This window comes from Aspergillus melleus (assembly GCF_016097325.1).
Source record: "Aspergillus melleus strain CBS 546.65 chromosome Unknown contig2, whole genome shotgun sequence".
Lineage (NCBI taxonomy): Eukaryota > Fungi > Ascomycota > Eurotiomycetes > Eurotiales > Aspergillaceae > Aspergillus > Aspergillus melleus.
Genome location: NW_025763371.1, coordinates 4901942 through 4917042, shown reverse-complemented (window position 1 = coordinate 4917042; position 15101 = coordinate 4901942). Strand labels below are relative to the sequence as shown.

The 15101-nt window shown below is 51.0% G+C and overlaps 8 protein-coding genes across 8 annotated transcripts; 4 read left to right on the top strand and 4 right to left on the bottom strand.

Annotated features, from left to right (window-relative positions):
- Positions 1 to 246: 246 nt before the first annotated feature.
- Positions 247 to 1371, bottom strand: LDX57_004538 (zinc-binding alcohol dehydrogenase family protein; the record flags this gene model as incomplete). The annotated part of the gene is made up of 2 exons (XM_046086203.1): positions 247 to 968; positions 1032 to 1371. The coding sequence occupies 2 exons, from the start codon at positions 1369 to 1371 to the stop codon at positions 247 to 249; spliced, it is 1062 nt and encodes a 353-aa protein (XP_045942166.1).
- A 2129-nt stretch (positions 1372 to 3500) lies between these two features.
- On the top strand, positions 3501 to 4820 carry pgxC (putative extracellular exo-polygalacturonase; the record flags this gene model as incomplete). Its single annotated transcript, XM_046086202.1, has 1 exon — positions 3501 to 4820. One exon carries the CDS (start codon positions 3501 to 3503, stop codon positions 4818 to 4820), a length of 1320 nt encoding a protein of 439 aa, XP_045942165.1.
- Positions 4821 to 5720: 900 nt separating this feature from the next.
- LDX57_004536 (uncharacterized protein) lies at positions 5721 to 6644 on the top strand (the record flags this gene model as incomplete). The annotated part of the gene is made up of 1 exon (XM_046086201.1): positions 5721 to 6644. The coding sequence occupies one exon, from the start codon at positions 5721 to 5723 to the stop codon at positions 6642 to 6644; it is 924 nt and encodes a 307-aa protein (XP_045942164.1).
- A 138-nt stretch (positions 6645 to 6782) lies between these two features.
- LDX57_004535 (uncharacterized protein) lies at positions 6783 to 7385 on the bottom strand (the record flags this gene model as incomplete). Its single annotated transcript, XM_046086200.1, has 2 exons — positions 6783 to 7298; positions 7353 to 7385. The coding sequence occupies 2 exons, from the start codon at positions 7383 to 7385 to the stop codon at positions 6783 to 6785; spliced, it is 549 nt and encodes a 182-aa protein (XP_045942163.1).
- Positions 7386 to 8400: 1015 nt separating this feature from the next.
- LDX57_004534 (uncharacterized protein) lies at positions 8401 to 11052 on the bottom strand. The gene has a single exon (XM_046086199.1). It carries the CDS (start codon positions 10808 to 10810, stop codon positions 8642 to 8644), a length of 2169 nt encoding a protein of 722 aa, XP_045942162.1. The 5' UTR covers positions 10811 to 11052; the 3' UTR covers positions 8401 to 8641.
- Positions 11053 to 11234: 182 nt separating this feature from the next.
- On the top strand, positions 11235 to 11423 carry FAP1_1 (FAD-dependent oxidoreductase; the record flags this gene model as incomplete). The annotated part of the gene is made up of 1 exon (XM_046086198.1): positions 11235 to 11423. One exon carries the CDS (start codon positions 11235 to 11237, stop codon positions 11421 to 11423), a length of 189 nt encoding a protein of 62 aa, XP_045942161.1.
- Positions 11424 to 11564: 141 nt separating this feature from the next.
- Positions 11565 to 12601, top strand: LDX57_004532 (NAD(P)/FAD-dependent oxidoreductase; the record flags this gene model as incomplete). Its single annotated transcript, XM_046086197.1, has 3 exons — positions 11565 to 11914; positions 11974 to 12351; positions 12409 to 12601. The coding sequence occupies 3 exons, from the start codon at positions 11565 to 11567 to the stop codon at positions 12599 to 12601; spliced, it is 921 nt and encodes a 306-aa protein (XP_045942160.1).
- Positions 12602 to 13481: 880 nt separating this feature from the next.
- LDX57_004531 (uncharacterized protein) lies at positions 13482 to 14890 on the bottom strand (the record flags this gene model as incomplete). The annotated part of the gene is made up of 5 exons (XM_046086196.1): positions 13482 to 14031; positions 14111 to 14484; positions 14542 to 14609; positions 14670 to 14706; positions 14762 to 14890. 5 exons carry the CDS (start codon positions 14888 to 14890, stop codon positions 13482 to 13484), a joined length of 1158 nt encoding a protein of 385 aa, XP_045942159.1.
- Positions 14891 to 15101: the final 211 nt, after the last annotated feature.

The window sequence follows — 15101 nt, the reverse complement described above, 5'->3', positions numbered from 1 at the left end:
AGCTCAAGCGCCGAAAGCGAGTGGGTACGAAGGTACCTGACTAACCGCCCTGATGACCTCATCGGACAGCGGCCTCGTCGTGTGTAACCGGATCAATCCATTTCTTTTTTCTCCTTTGCTCAACTGCCTATTAGCAAAGGGGACAGATGCTTCTTCAGTTAATGGCCGAGGAACAGAGCCTGGCCCTCTGCATTCTATTCTCTCAAAAAATAACTAGTCTTACTAATACACAATCTGAACGATCTCTCACCCCTGAACGCCAGGCGTGTCCGCAATGCGCACCACATACTTGGAGTAGCTCGACTTCCAATCCTTCAATTCTCCCAATGCCTTCTCCAATCCCTCTAGACCCCTGGGTACGGTCACCCAAGGATGTCCAGACAAGAACCCATCTCTCAAGCCCTGGCCAAAGAAGTTGGAAAAGACGGCGCCAAATTCTCGCTCTCTCAGAACTACCCTTCCTTCCTTCTTCTCCGGGACAGGGCCATGCACTCGGCCCACAAAAGTGAACGAAACGTCGACAGCCGCTGGAAATTTGTCTCGGTCTTCTCGAACGGGCTGAATGGTGGTAACGCGCCCGGCCTGGGGGTCGATGACCTGCGCAATGTTCTGATAACTGTTGAACTCGGTGATAGCGTCGAATGCGTGAAGGAGCGGTCTTCCATTCAGCGCCGCGCGCAGCTTTCTCACCACGGCCGCGTCGCCTTCGCGATAATCGATGACAACGTCGCCCTTGGAACGATCCAGAAGGGTTTCTATCTGCGAGCCACTTTTGCCGGCAACCACGATCAACGGGTGGAGGTTGGACAGCTTCGCCAGTTTGATCACGAAGGCCCCGACGGCGGAGCCGCCCCCGTATACGACCAAAGGATGGGGCTCTGTCTCCGGGAGCCAGGGAGGCGTCAATCGGAGGCTTTGATAAAGCCCCAGGGCGGCAGTCAATCCAGCAAGCGGAATAGTTGATGCCTCTGGTTGTAATTAGCATGACACTGCCATCAGGGAACAGCGAAAAAGAAAGATCGGACACGTACCTTCAAAGGAGGTTTTCTCCGGTATATGAAAAGTCGTGCGTGCCCAAGTCACCGCATATTCAGCGAAGCCGCCATGAGGAGTGCCCATCTGATGGAAAGCCGCCACGCGGTCGCCGGCCTTGAACTCGGTGACATTTTCGCCCGTCAGATGAACTATACCAGCGATGTCGTCACCTTGGTTAATAATGCCGTGGCTTTTATGCTTGTAGTCCTTGGGATTAAGGCTAGCAGCGACCACTTTGATCACTACTTGATCTGCGGCTGGGGTGGGAATCGGTGAGTCCACGATAGACACCCGGGGGTAAGCAGCGCTTTCCAGATCCACGAGAGCTTCTTTCATATTGTTGGGTTTTTGGGGTCTTGAGATGAATGAAGAGAAAATAGATGAGAAGTTGATTGCTGTGTAGCATGGAATAATAGAATACACTGGACAGTGAATGATCTAATCACCGATCAGACCGGAAATCGAAGCATTATTTATAACTTTCTCTCCTATTGCGATTCCATACGTTTTCCTCGATCTGAATATACGATTAATCATCGAGTGTTGAATTAATAATTTGTGATCAGCAAATAGCGCCAACCGATTGGGGCCAATCGTGTAATTGGTTGGCGTCGCACCTTTCCTTCTTTTCGCTTCTTCTTTCGTCGAAATCAACAGTTCTCGCTCTATTCCTTTACCTAAACTCCGAAGCTAAAAGCTGTCCAATACTAGCTAACTCGGCGTGGCCGAATGCCTTCGTCCGAAATCTCCATCGTCTGATACACAACATGCTTGATAATCTTCGGCCACTACCGTAACTAGTTAACTAGTCAGTTAGTTAACTAGCTTTCGATAAGTTGTTCTCAACATGGAACTCACGACTCGCAGGTCATATTCAATCTAAATTAACTCGATTGCTGACATGCTTTCACGAGTATCTGGATTCTTGAACCTACAACATATGCACGGTTCTGTAAGATTCACGCCTTCGTTCAGTCTTATAATACATCACTGGCTGTCACTCTTAAATATCGAAGGCATTCATCTTCATAAGCTTGTTATGCATGGAATAGGGACCAATCCTGGTCATCAACATGATGACTTTGCTCCGCACTATGGCAACTTGTCGCCTGTCGCCTGGCGGTGGCACGTCGCCCCATATCATCGGCATCACGCGCATCTCAAGTCTTTTTCTCACTGTCTGTCATTATTGGACAGTTGATTGTTCTATTAACAAGCGACTGACTTCGCCATTTTGACAATGGGGATGTGTCTCTGAGTGTCTTTGTCTATCGTTATTGCAGACTAGCAAATGGGGCCTCGCTCCCATCAGTGCGATGTTCGCCAGGCAAAGGGCCGCCATTGGCCGAAAACTTCGCAGACGACTAGAGACAAGGTCGGTTTGTACGTATCGACCCTCCGAGCGCATAATTCAGACGCGTCTCCGTAGTGTTGCAATTGCGATGGGAATCCCCAGATCAGTCCCTTGAGAGACTGTTCCGGGAGCTTGGACAGTAACTTCAATAAGTAGCCGTTCGCTGGGAGTATCAAGTGGTCCAGGAAGTCCCCATTCTTGGGAGCTGATCGGTCACTTTCCATGTAGATGATGGATTAGGGATAACGAACGCTGTGCCGCTTATGTTCTCCTTCCACGGAGTTTCTTCCCTACGGCGAAGCCGCAGAAAGGCAATATTCTGCATTAGGGTCACTTGTGGTCTGAAGACAGTCAATGACAAGATGCAGTGCGCTCCTAAATTGGCGATGATACACCTCCTCCCGAAGGTAAAGTCTGATTCCGGTAATTATGTTGCTAAAAAAAACGCAGGGAAAAGAAGGTGAAAACAGCATGTCGCTGGCAAGTCACTCGCCCCAGCATTCGCTTAGGTATATATGCTAATGATCCCGTCTTCTTTAGGTTAGAACCATGAATTCTAATGTCTACATTATTCCAACTGAATGCATATTGGACAGATCCGCATCCAGATCTAGTATCTTTATTGTTGCATTTGATGGAACCGCCGGCGCATGAGCAACGACTAGGGTTCGGAACATACCAGCAAAGCCCAGTCAACCCCTTGCACAGCAACCCTGCATTCTCTAAACAGAAGATCCTGGATATTATGACGACATCTTAATCCACTTGCGATGTACTTTTGTACAGGACTACCGGAGGACTTTTTCCGACAATCCTCCAGATTGTCCCCATGTCCGGGGCGTGGGTTTCTCCACCAATCATGTGGATACGTGCAAAACTATGAGATGACGACCAGCAGGGAGTTTCTCCGTCTGGTGGATCGATCAATCAAGCTCTTTACCATTCAGCTTGTCCAAAAAAGCTTTCTGACCTGGGGAACAGTCTCCGAGTCCGTTCAAAGCCACATGCCTAGGTAATCCGGAGCTATAAGTATGCACTAAGTTCTTGAAAGAGAGAAACTTGTTGGATTTCAGGCCAGCACACACTTTCGTCCAACTCCCTTGAATTCGCAATGTTAGTCCCCTCGGCAGCTTTACTGGCGCTTCTCTCCGCCGTGCCCCCGGCACTAGGAATCCCAACCGGATCTACGTCTACGCAATCTCGAAGCAATCAATGTGTCGTTCGGTCGACCAACGGCACCACAGATGACTCGCCAGCAATTTCCCAGGCCTTTGCACGCTGTGCGACCGATTCGGTCATTGTTTTTGAAAAGGGTGTCAATTATAACATCTTCCGTCCCATCCAGGCCACCAATCTGAACAACGTGGAAATCCGGATGCACGGAAACCTACATCTTCCGCAGAACATCACCGCCGTGAAAGAAATTGTCAGCGGGGGTAAATCAACGTGGATCACGTTGGAGGGGCCGCGCGTGGACTGGATTGGTCCCGAAGACGAGGATGACGGATGGATCAACTCGTACGGCCAGGCCTGGTGGGACGCCAATCCTGCTAATGGCACAGGAATCGACGGCCGTCCGCATCTTATGAGCTTTAAGTCGAGCCAGGCGACGCTCAAGTATTTCCGGTCCCGCAAGCCCATTGCTTGGAATGCGAAGCTTCATGGCGAGGACATCACGGTCACTCATGCCATTGTCGACGCACGATCCTCTACGAGCAGTTTCCCTTTCAACACGGATGGTTTCGACGTGAAGGGGACCAACATTCGCATCTCTGATAGCATCATGTACAATGGAGATGATGCCATTGCGGTGGGATCCGAATCCCATGACATCGTGTTCGAACGTAACACAATCGGATATCAGACACATGGCATGAGCATCGGATCTCTAGGAAAAGATCCCTCAGATATTACCAATATCACCAACCTGAGGTTTGAAGATGTCACCGTGAACGGCGGACTCTATGCCGCCCGCTTTAAGTCCTGGGCTGGCGGACAGGGACTGGTCAAGAATGTGACCTGGAAGAACATCCGGGTGTCCAATGTCACCTTCCCAATCTTCGTTACCCAGAGCTATTTGGATCAAAGCGTCACGCGAGATGATGTGGATACCGACTCCTCGGTGATGATGGAGGACTTTACTTGGGCCAACTTCGGCGGATCAATCAACACGTTCCAGCCGGGTGATGGGTCGTGCGCCACGACTCCTTGCTGGTATGATGCCGGCCTTTCCAATCTGAATCACACGGAAGCAATCATTATCGAGTGCAATACCGACAAATCATGCAAGAACTTTGTGACCGAGAACATTAATCTCCATCCTCAGAGTCACGACGCGCCCACCGTGATTTGCATCGATGCCACAGCTGAACTGAACCCCGACCTGGGATTTGATTGTCGGAATGGCACGTACACACCACTATCTGGCTGATGAACAGTCCTGTCCCGTCTCATGTACATAGACACACACCTATCCTTTATACAGCGAAAATTGTTTTTGATTTCGATAGGGTCCTAATCTATAATGTAATATGTAAGGACTATCGCGGGGGAGGTACCGATTGCCGCCAGGCGCCGTGTACATGAAATCGAACCCTTGTCAAGCCGCTCCATCCTTTTTAGTTGTTTCGGAGGCCTAGCTACCACGCATCTACATCGGATGGGGTATATGGTGCGGCCCAGGCGTCCATCACTATCCTTGTCTATTGCCAGTAGTCGCTTAGCCCTTCAACGGCGTCCGCTCACCTCCTCAAGTTCCCTTATGCTCCCAGTCTGACTCTAAGTCCGGTTCCAATCCCTCTGACTTGACAATATCGGGATACAACACCGCCCCCTGTTGCAGGCATCTGGGTCCTGTCCTAACCTTGATCGCGGCCGGTAATTGTCCCTAGATGTTTTTAAAAGTGCTGTCATTGTACCTTGTATTTCTATAACGCGGTAGTAGACTACTTAGCCGTTCGTTCCGTCATGATAACCCGCCAGATCCCCTGGCGGCAGTATGCAGCGGCCGCCTCGTTCCATAATCCATACACACCTATTCAACCGTGATAGTAACGTGACTCCAAAGCCCTAAAGGCATGCCTTCCTGAAATGGGAGATAGTATAGTAGTTTCCGAATGCGCCATGTTTACTTTTTTCCTTACACCTCGAGCGGCTGTCGCTCTTCAATTGACTCACTATTTCCATTCAACTTACTTCTGCTACTCTCTGCTACTCTATCTCTCGTTTTCAGGTCTTACCCCAGTCACTCGTTCCCGCCAGTGCGTCCGTCCATTAACTATCTCATTGTATTGCCGCTACGGCATCACTAGCTTTCCATTTGCAAGACTCCATGACCCAGCCTTTCCCCAAGTTCTACATTATCCGCCCGGATGGCTCTCTTACTCCTCTGATACCTGTCGACGAACTCCCTAAATGGGTATCCTTTGCCAACTGGGACCCGGAAGACATCTCTATGTATTCCTACATGTACGCAGCCAGTCTGACCAGCTTCCCTCGGGAAGGCGAGTACGACCTCGTTTGCCACAACTGTTTCGCACAAGTCGACGGACACCATCGCAGCGTTTCAGAACAGAGTGACCTCGGCATCTCGATGCCCCTCCCCGCTCTCACTTACGGAGATGCCATCAGCATGTCGGGTTCGGCCCTGGGCCCGGCTCCCTCGCAGATCACCAAGGTGCCTCTCTTGTCGACGATTTCGAAGCGGCCACCATTCCACGCGAACCTGTACAGCCCCTTCGTAGGTATGTGCCTTGTCAGCTTTCCTCGTTTGCGATGGCCTTTCCGGCTCGGGTCGACAGCTCAGGATCAGGAGCAGAATCAAGACCAGGATCAGAATCAAGACCAGAATCAGAATCAAAACCAGGATCAGAATCAGGATCGAGATCATACCGATGAGGGGCAAGGAAACGAAGAACGGCATGGAAGAAGACGTCTTCCCAGTACTTCATCATCAGAGGCCGAAGTTGAATCAGATATCGAAGAGGCAATACTGACACCTTTGTTGGAAGGATTGAACAGATTAAGACAGGATGCACGAGATGCATCATTTGATGACCTTGAACTTGGATATGGAACTTTCCCTCGCGATTCGCCTTATCTCGAAGGTGCAAGTGAGCCTTCTAAGCCTGTGCAGTCGGATGAGGGCTCGGCCGCAAGGAACGTGGCTCCCAAGAGGTCGATCATCGTCCACACAGTTTCGAGCTCGCGGCGGGGGACTAAGAGAGTGCGATTCGATCCACTTAAGTGCGACTAACTTTGAAAACTGACTGTTTTTTATTCTTCTACTAAAAGTTCCTTTCTTATGTCCATGAATCCACATTTCCTCTGGTATGGGAAAACCAAAGGTTGTGCTTTCTAGTCGTTATAACTAGTCCTTGAGACAGTGCTTCAACTAGGAATGATCCGTCATATTAAAGTTAAACCAACAATTGATAGCCCTTCCAAAGTCCTCAGCTTGAAATAAATAGTCTCCTTGACTTATCATGTCCAGATTCCCTAAGCCTTCGAATAGCCGTTCATCAGGAACATTCGATCCATCAGCCACTGAATGAACCGGTGGGAATGATGGGTTGCTTGAAGAAGACGGAGGAGGGTGAGGCGCGCTGTCCTCGGGTGCATACGCAGATATCTCTTTCCAGGCTGATTTATGACCGGATATACCGGCGGACCCGACCATGGCAAGTTCAGCAACATAATCGTGACGCACAAATTCTAGGTCAATGATTTTGTCGAACATGGTTTCGTCGGCGGACGCATTGTGTCTTCCGGCTTTTTCGTAGACTAGTACGTCCCAGAGGAGTTGCGCATCGATCGACCAGGACTCGTTGGGTCCGTCCCGCCGATTGGCTTGAGAGCCAGGAGCAGGGACGGTTGTGATGCTTTCCTGCAGCTTTCGGAGATTCCGGGCCTACATGAACAGAAATCAGCTACACGGTTGTGATATCATGAGTACGGAACATACCATCGAGGAATCAGAGGGCCAGATTGACCCCATGCGATCCAAAAATCGCATGCATGTATCAAACCCATTCCGCGCTTTCGTACGAAGTGTATCGTCTTTAACAAAGCTATGCTGTAAATGGATAGAAGCTACTATAGCCACACAGTGCGCAATCAATGGGTCTGATACTTGAAAATGCTGCTTCTCGACGAGGTCCAGGAAACAGATAGTCCAGGCAGTATGCCGTGATATCTGGTCAAAGCATTGATGCATGAAAGTCTGTGGCATCATGTGCCGGAAACTCTTCAGACGCATCGATAATAGGAAAGGGTGGTTCAACAGGGTTGGAATTGCATGATGAATGAACTAGATGAACAGCCATGAACCCCAGTAATCTCTTCGCTGTTGCAATGCCTCGGGCGATAAGCTGCCGAAGTTACTCGTTGCGAAACGAAACTTGAGTTGGAAGCGACAGTCAAGCTCGAGATTGCGCAGCATCACAAATGAATAGTCGGATCGAGGGTCCCATGGAGGAGGGTTGTCGGATGCGCCTTGGGAGGACGCGTAGGCTCAAGCCATGTGCCAGACCTCGGAAGCCTGGAACATGTAGGGCAGAATGCCTGAGTCAATGTCTCCAAAGCTGGGTTCTCGGAGCAAGGGGGATCTGGTAGATTGGTAACTGAGTGACCCGGGTAGCTGATAGGCATCTTTGAACCAACTTCCCGCATGACTGTTCTTTGCTGCATCAGGGATGGTTCATTGGAGGCGCTGCAGTAAGGATATACCTCGAATACACAGGGAGCATTCCAAGGGGTCCCCTAGAATTGAGCCTGGTGGGAGACTACTGGCAAAATAATGAGCCATGCCAAGATCAAGCCCTGCTTGCATCACATTGCCATCTATATGTTTCACATCAGTTCTCGCCGAATACAGAAGACTCCAAGTGAAACCTACCCGCAAAACAAGTCATACTTAGAAGACAGAGAGATTGCAAAGCTGACAGCCTTATCTTCCCGTCAGTGACGCGGTCCAGCACCAATGTTCGGCATGCCTCCTAACGGTGTAGGCTGCGACCCACGGAACCCTAACAAATCCCTTACACTATTCCAAGCCCTATCCATTCTATACCAGACTCGCAATTATCTAGCAAAAGAACATTGATGAAGCAGCTTAAGAAACCCTGAAAAACTGAAGAACGCTCAGTTGTATGTCGAATTATTTTTTACCAGAAGATAAGGGACGCCAAGCAAGAGGCTCCATGGGTAAGGAAACAACAGTACTATCTAATTACTAAAACTGTTTGAGCAACCTCAACAGTCAGGCACACTGACGGGGATGTTTAGCGGTACACTGGTTGCAAGCCCGCTTAGCGACGTCTCTTTGAACTCGTTCCTCATACCTCGAGCCGTCAGCCGCATCGCACGTATGGCGTTGTCCAGGCTGACTTTCTGCGTGCCAACATCTCCACTCAAAGCCAGGTTTGCGCTCGATACCGCTTTGATTGCACCCAGGGCGTTACGCTCTATACACGGGGCCTGTACAAGCCCACCAATCGGGTCGCAGGTGAGCCCCAGATTATGCTCGATCCCAATCTCCGCCGCTTGCTCTATGACTTCGGGACTCGCGCCCATGCAAGCAGCAAAGGCTCCTGCAGCCATGGAGCAAGCCACGCCGACCTCTGCCATGCAGCCACCCTCAGCGGCGGAGATGGTGGCACCACGTTTGTACAGCATGCCGATAGCTGCTGCAGTAAGCAGAAAGACGGGGACGTCATGATCCGGATCGTCGCTAATGAACTCGACGATATACTTGAGTACTGCGGGTATAATTCCTGCTGCGCCATTGGTTGGGGCTGTAACGATGCGGCCACCTGCCGCGTTGGTCTCGTTGACGGCCATCGCGTAGACGTTAAGGTAATCCATGGCAGGGAGAGCGACGCGACGCTGAGGGGAAGGCATTATCGGGTGGTAGAATGAGCCGTGAACGTGCGGTAGACCTCGTTTGCCTTTGGGTCGCTGACCAAATGATGTCGCGGCTGAGGTAGAAGTCAAGGTTGGTTCAAGGGCCTCCGAGCTGCCCTCGGTTGAAGAGGAGATTTGTCCCTGCTTTCGCTCCCGTGCCTGTATCTGCTGTGTCTCCACATCTTTGACAGGCTGGGTATGAGACGCATAGAGGCCACGGGCTAGTCGACGATACAGCGCCGGTGCTCGTCGGTGCAACTTAAGCGACCCGGGCAGGGTAGAGCCCGGTGGGGCCATTACAGCCTCGAGGATGCTATTGTCCATGACATCCCAGATGCGGAGCAGCTTCGTCATGATCTCCTCATCCGTATACCCAAGGCTTTTCTCGTTCTCGTACACCAGCTGCGCAATCGTCAAGTTGTGATGTTTGCATAGATTCAGTAAACTGCGACCGTTATGGAAAGGATAAGTCGGCTTCGCCGCTGCGGATGCACGTTCTTCGCCATTTTCGTCTCCAGTTTTAGCAACCGCTTCGTTTTTCTGCTTGATCTCAGCCAGCCCAGTTGAGCTTTGAGGGATGGCGCCTGCATCGTTGACCTCCGGGCCGCTTCTGCGATCACCAACTGCTTCCTCGCGATGGATCTCCTTGTAGAACACATTCTCGGTCAAATCAGCTGGATGCGCTCCCTGGGCCTCCGTCTGAAGGCCTACGGTGCTCGGCTGGAGCTTCCCCTGATCCGGTTGCTTGGCCGCAGTGGTTGCCGTTGACAAGGCGCCGTTCACCACGAAGCCGCCGCCGACGCTGAACAGGTCGTTATAGGCAAGCATGTCACCGCTTTCATCAAACACCATAAGCCGCATGCCGTTACTGTGCATTGGTAGCTTCTTCGCCCATTCCCATTTGAAGTCGACATTGTAATCGAAAGCAATCTCCTTGCCTTGATCTGTGCCTGGCAGCCCGTGACCTAGATGGAGCTTCTTCTCGGCCTTGATGCGCTCGAAGCGCGCAGGCACATAGGCTGTGTCGACCGTCTCGACGTCAGCGCTCTCAAGTCCCAGTAGCAAGGCCGATGGCGTCATGTGGCCTTCCCCGGTAAGAGCCAGGCTGCCGTAAATTGACACCTTTATCTTGCTAACTCGTTGTAATATATCGGCTTTCAGAAGATCTGAAATGAAGATATTACCGGCACGCATGGGTCCCACGGTATGGGAGGACGAAGGGCCGATGCCGATAGAGAACAAGTCGAAAGTCGAGATTACGGCGTGTTCATGATGCGCTTCGGAGTACAAGCCCGATTCTTTGTCTTCCTTCTCGACCTCATTGCCAGATGAAGCTGCCGATGCGCTCATGAGCCGAGGCTGCGGACCATGACCGATTGCTTTGATGGCGACGGCATTGTGAAGTGCCAAACCTGATCGTGAAGAGGAGATTCTAATCGGCGACACTGCCGGGTAACGGATTAAGCCCCTCGCTGCAGCTCGTAGTAATCTAGGCTGGCTCATTACTGCATATGTCATGAGAGACAGGTGCCAGTCCCCTTGATTTCAGTTCTGAAGTCGTCTCCCTAAACGATGTGTTCTCCGGTTCTGATGACTTCTCCGAAAATGATGTCGGGAAACGCAGCTTAACGTGAGCTTCTCCGCTGATAGCTGCCTCAGGCCATAAAAGCTGTGGGGACGGACCCATGCCGAGAATTCCTAATCGCGCCAATCACAAGTTTGCCTTTGTCAGAGGTCCCGGAGATCACGCGGCGCTCCTCCGTGCCCATCGACCGCGGCCATGGCACCGATTGGCCAATCTTGTATACTTCTACATCTCTCAGTACTGTAGGTAGGTAGATATAAAGATAAAATGCTTAAGCTCAGAATGCTCCCTTCCACTTGATATCGGTCGCATTGTCTTCCTACTCCGATACTCCTGTTCGAGTTCTCGGCGCACATCATGTCTTCTCCTTCGAACTACCGCAAGAACGAACCTGTCGTCATCGTCGGGGCTGGGATTTTTGGTCTGTCAACTGCCCTAGAGCTACCCCGGCGTGGGTTTTCGAACATCACAGTGTTGGATCGATACCAGGCTCCCGTTCTCGATGGAAGCAGTGTCGATCTTACCAGGATCATTTGCGTGGAGTAAGGCGACGAGCTTTATGCCAAAATGGCCCGCCAGGCACTCGCCGAGTGGAATACCACGTACAAGAGCCATCTCTATCCAGCTGGCTTTGCCATGCTGGCGGACAAGAACGATAACATGTCTTATTTCAACAAGACATAGGAGATGAACGATAAGTTTGGCGACACTAAAGCTCACCTGATTGATTCTGCCGGGCTAAAGGCCATGTATCAGAATTTCCCAGCCAATTTGAATGGGCTTCTCGCATACATTAATCTCGAAGACGGGTGGGCGGACGCTGGAGCAGCCTTTGGGCAACTGGCACAGGTGTGCAGCCAGGCTGGTGTCAGCTTTATCACGGGCCCCCGCGGAAGAGTCACGTCCCTGCGGATTTATAACGGAAAGGTAGTCGGCGTGAACGTTGCTCAAGGAAGCCCAATTCTTGCTGCTCAAGTCATTCTGTCGACTGGGGCGTGGTCAAATCGTCTCCTACCAATGAGCCACGCCATCATAGCGTCAGGTCAATTAGTAGGCTTTGTCGAGCTTACTGACGAAAAGGCCCGCTCTTTACAAGGGATACCCGTTATTTAGAACTGGAGTACGGGGCTGTTCGTCTTCCCACCCCCCCGTACCCTCGAAGACGGTTTGGGAAGAACCTACTCAAAGTGGTCCGCCATGGATTTAGGTTCGCGACGAATTTCTCGGTTGGAGGGGGCCACCGAACTGTGTCTTCGCCCAAATTAAACTCGAACAATGCCACTTCGGGCTTCCTCCCAGACGATGCCGCCGACGGGCTTCGTGATGGACTGCGCCAGATCGTGCCCCGATTTGCGAACCGCCCATGGTTCACGAAGCGGATGTGCTGGTACTCTGATACTCTCGAGAGCGACTTCATCGTGGATCGTCATCCGCAGATTGACGGCCTATTTCTCGCGACCGGCGGTGCTGGACAGTAAGGAAGCCTTCTTAACAAACGAACTTCAGGTAACATGGCTGACATGCATCTCAGCTCTTTCAAATACATGCCCATCCTGGGACGTTACATCGCGGACGTCTATGAGAACAAAGCCTCGCCCGATATTCGTCAGAAGTGGAGATTCAGGCTGCCAGATGGGATACTGGAGGGACCGAAGGCTAGAGATGGAAGTAGAGGGGCCCCTCCTTTAAGGCAGTTGCGTCCCGATGAGCAAGCTAAGCTGTAAACAACTGTTATGAGGATTTAGCCGTATAATTCATATATATCTCCAGTTCTACGCGCTGGGCAACTTCTAGAAACAAGTCTTTCAATGGGTCTTTATGTTAAACTGCCGCACCGCAAGGCACACATTCGTGTAGACTTCATCATCCGGAGGACAGCCTGTGACGTGAAACCACACTGCCACCTTGACAATGGAAGCATACAGTTCTGTATCTTCCACCGTCCTTGTGGATATATGCAAAGTTCGATGTAACTGCCTCTCCCATAATATGGTAGTTCCTGTGTTGTTTTATTCACCGATAGGGAAAGATCGACCGGCTACATTCAGGACAAGTGTGGATACCATTCGTACCTTCCCTTATTATCGCCCCCGGAATGGTCGGCTGGAGATAGTTCCCTCTTTTGTTATCATTTCTTGACGGATACAAACACCACACCGCTGACGAGCTAATGTTCGCAGCATCCGACCGAATAGTAACGGGCAATAGCGCATGGAGTGACCCTCCGTCCCCATGTTGGACTCCACACCCCGCCCTTATCAGCATCTGCAAAGTTGTTGATCTAACAATGTCAGTCATGGTCCAGCCTAAAAAAGTAGAAACCGGACAGGTGAAGTATTGACTTGGGTGGTTCCCATCGGCTGCAATATGGCTGAATCATTGCGTAAATTTCTTTCTGCTTGGAGTCTGTCGGATGATGAAGACCAGATCCAGAAACATCGTGCGGAGATGCTACAACAGCACCGCGGGCTCATGCCATGATTCTACTCGGTAAGCAAAAGCGGAGAGGAGATACATATTGAAACAGAGAGGAGCCCCAAGATTTACCAGAAACAATCAAGTACATGTCTATATGCAATAAAGAAAAGCCCCCAACATTTCTCTCTACCAGTCCGACACCGAATTCGACACTGACAACGGCGACAGATGATACGAATGAGAATCCTCAACCGCGTCAACCGAGGCAGTCTCCAAATGTAACTCGCTGACTACATGAATACTCTCGCACTCAGGAGGACAATGCGTGGATTCCCCGTCCCCAATGATATTGTTATGGTGGCTTGAGACGTTCCCCGTGACACTGGCAGAGTAGCTGGTGTTGGTGAAGTTGAAAGGGTTGGAGAAGTCGAGGGTTTGGCAGGTGGTCTTTTCGCGCTCATAAGAGCTACGAATGCGAGGGGGGAGTAGACGTGGGAAGAAGTAGGCCAGGAAAGGACGGAGGGGAGGCAGACAGGCGCTGATTATGGCGACGTTGCTCTCGATGAAGGACCAGAGGGCGGCCTGGGCGTTGGATTCTGTTTTAATGACGACAGTAAGCAAGATATTGGGGATGTGTGAGAGGATAGGAAGAGAAGGGTAGGCGTTACTGGTAGGATCATTAGAATTGATCAGTCGGATTACTGCGCCGAGACGAACCACGCTAGTCGCGCAGGCACTGTTGATGAAGGAGAGATAAACGCGTTAGATGCAGTTCAGTTTCCTAGAAAAGCTGACAGGACAGGTCTCTTGCTTACAAAAGCCCCAGCGCAAATACCACGATCAGCGCGACCTTCTGTCTTTTTGGGAGCCGTAACTGGGCGAGGACCGGCATCGGCAAGATAACGATGATCAAATCGCTGGCAATTTGGATAGAGGCGTTGAGGCACCATACCACCGGCTTGGGCAGGCAGTTCTGCGGGGCCCTGGGATCCCAGAATGCATGGACGGGGATGCAGAAGAAGACAGCGCTGAAGACCATCCAGAGGCCGGTGACGACGACACAGGCGAGCGCGATAAGAAGAATGATCTGGTAGCGATGGGTCGGGAAGAGGCGTCTATATAGCAAGATCATGGAGATCTTGGTCAGATTGAGCGACGAGTTGTACAATATGATGGTAGTATAAAGAGCCTATTGTTACTCAGTCAATCAAGGGGCGGTTCTATGGCGTGAACTGGCAAAAAGCACCTTCGTCTGGGACCGAATTCTCTCTGGCTCCAGCGTTGCCGCTTCCCTCCCCAGGCCATAATGGATCTCTGTTGAATACTATTAGTATCTTTCTCCTCTCAGTTCCTCCAGGGGAAACCAGCGCCTACCGATTACTAGGAATGCAAAAAAGAGGATGTCGGCAATCTGTCAGTCGGTCAGTGTACTATCAACCCGGAAAATATATTGCTCCAGGTCATACCAAGGACAAGACAATCAGCAGATCGTCCCAACCTGGGGTGCGAATGAAATACAGTCGAGTGAACAGTCGCAGAGCAACAACCACCACTGTCAGAGAAATGAAGGCTATCGCGATGCCCAGTACGTACATCGTGCGATGTGGTTCAAATCACTAGAGCTCGAGGTTGCGCACATGGTTTGAAAGGGTGTTAATTTTCGAACTAAGTTTGAAGGTAAATTCGCCATATCCTTGACCTGGCTCGGCACGATTGACACCGGAGCCCTCGAGGGAGGCAAAACCAAAACGCCTGAAAGTTGGCGTGGTGGCTGAATGGCGCCGGGAATGACGTCCAGCACCCGAG

Bases quoted from the DNA above. Each gene is read 5' to 3' on its own strand.
- LDX57_004534 (XM_046086199.1), bottom strand. From the start codon at position 10,810: ATGACATATGCAGTAATGAGCCAGCCTAGATTACTACGAGCTGCAGCG.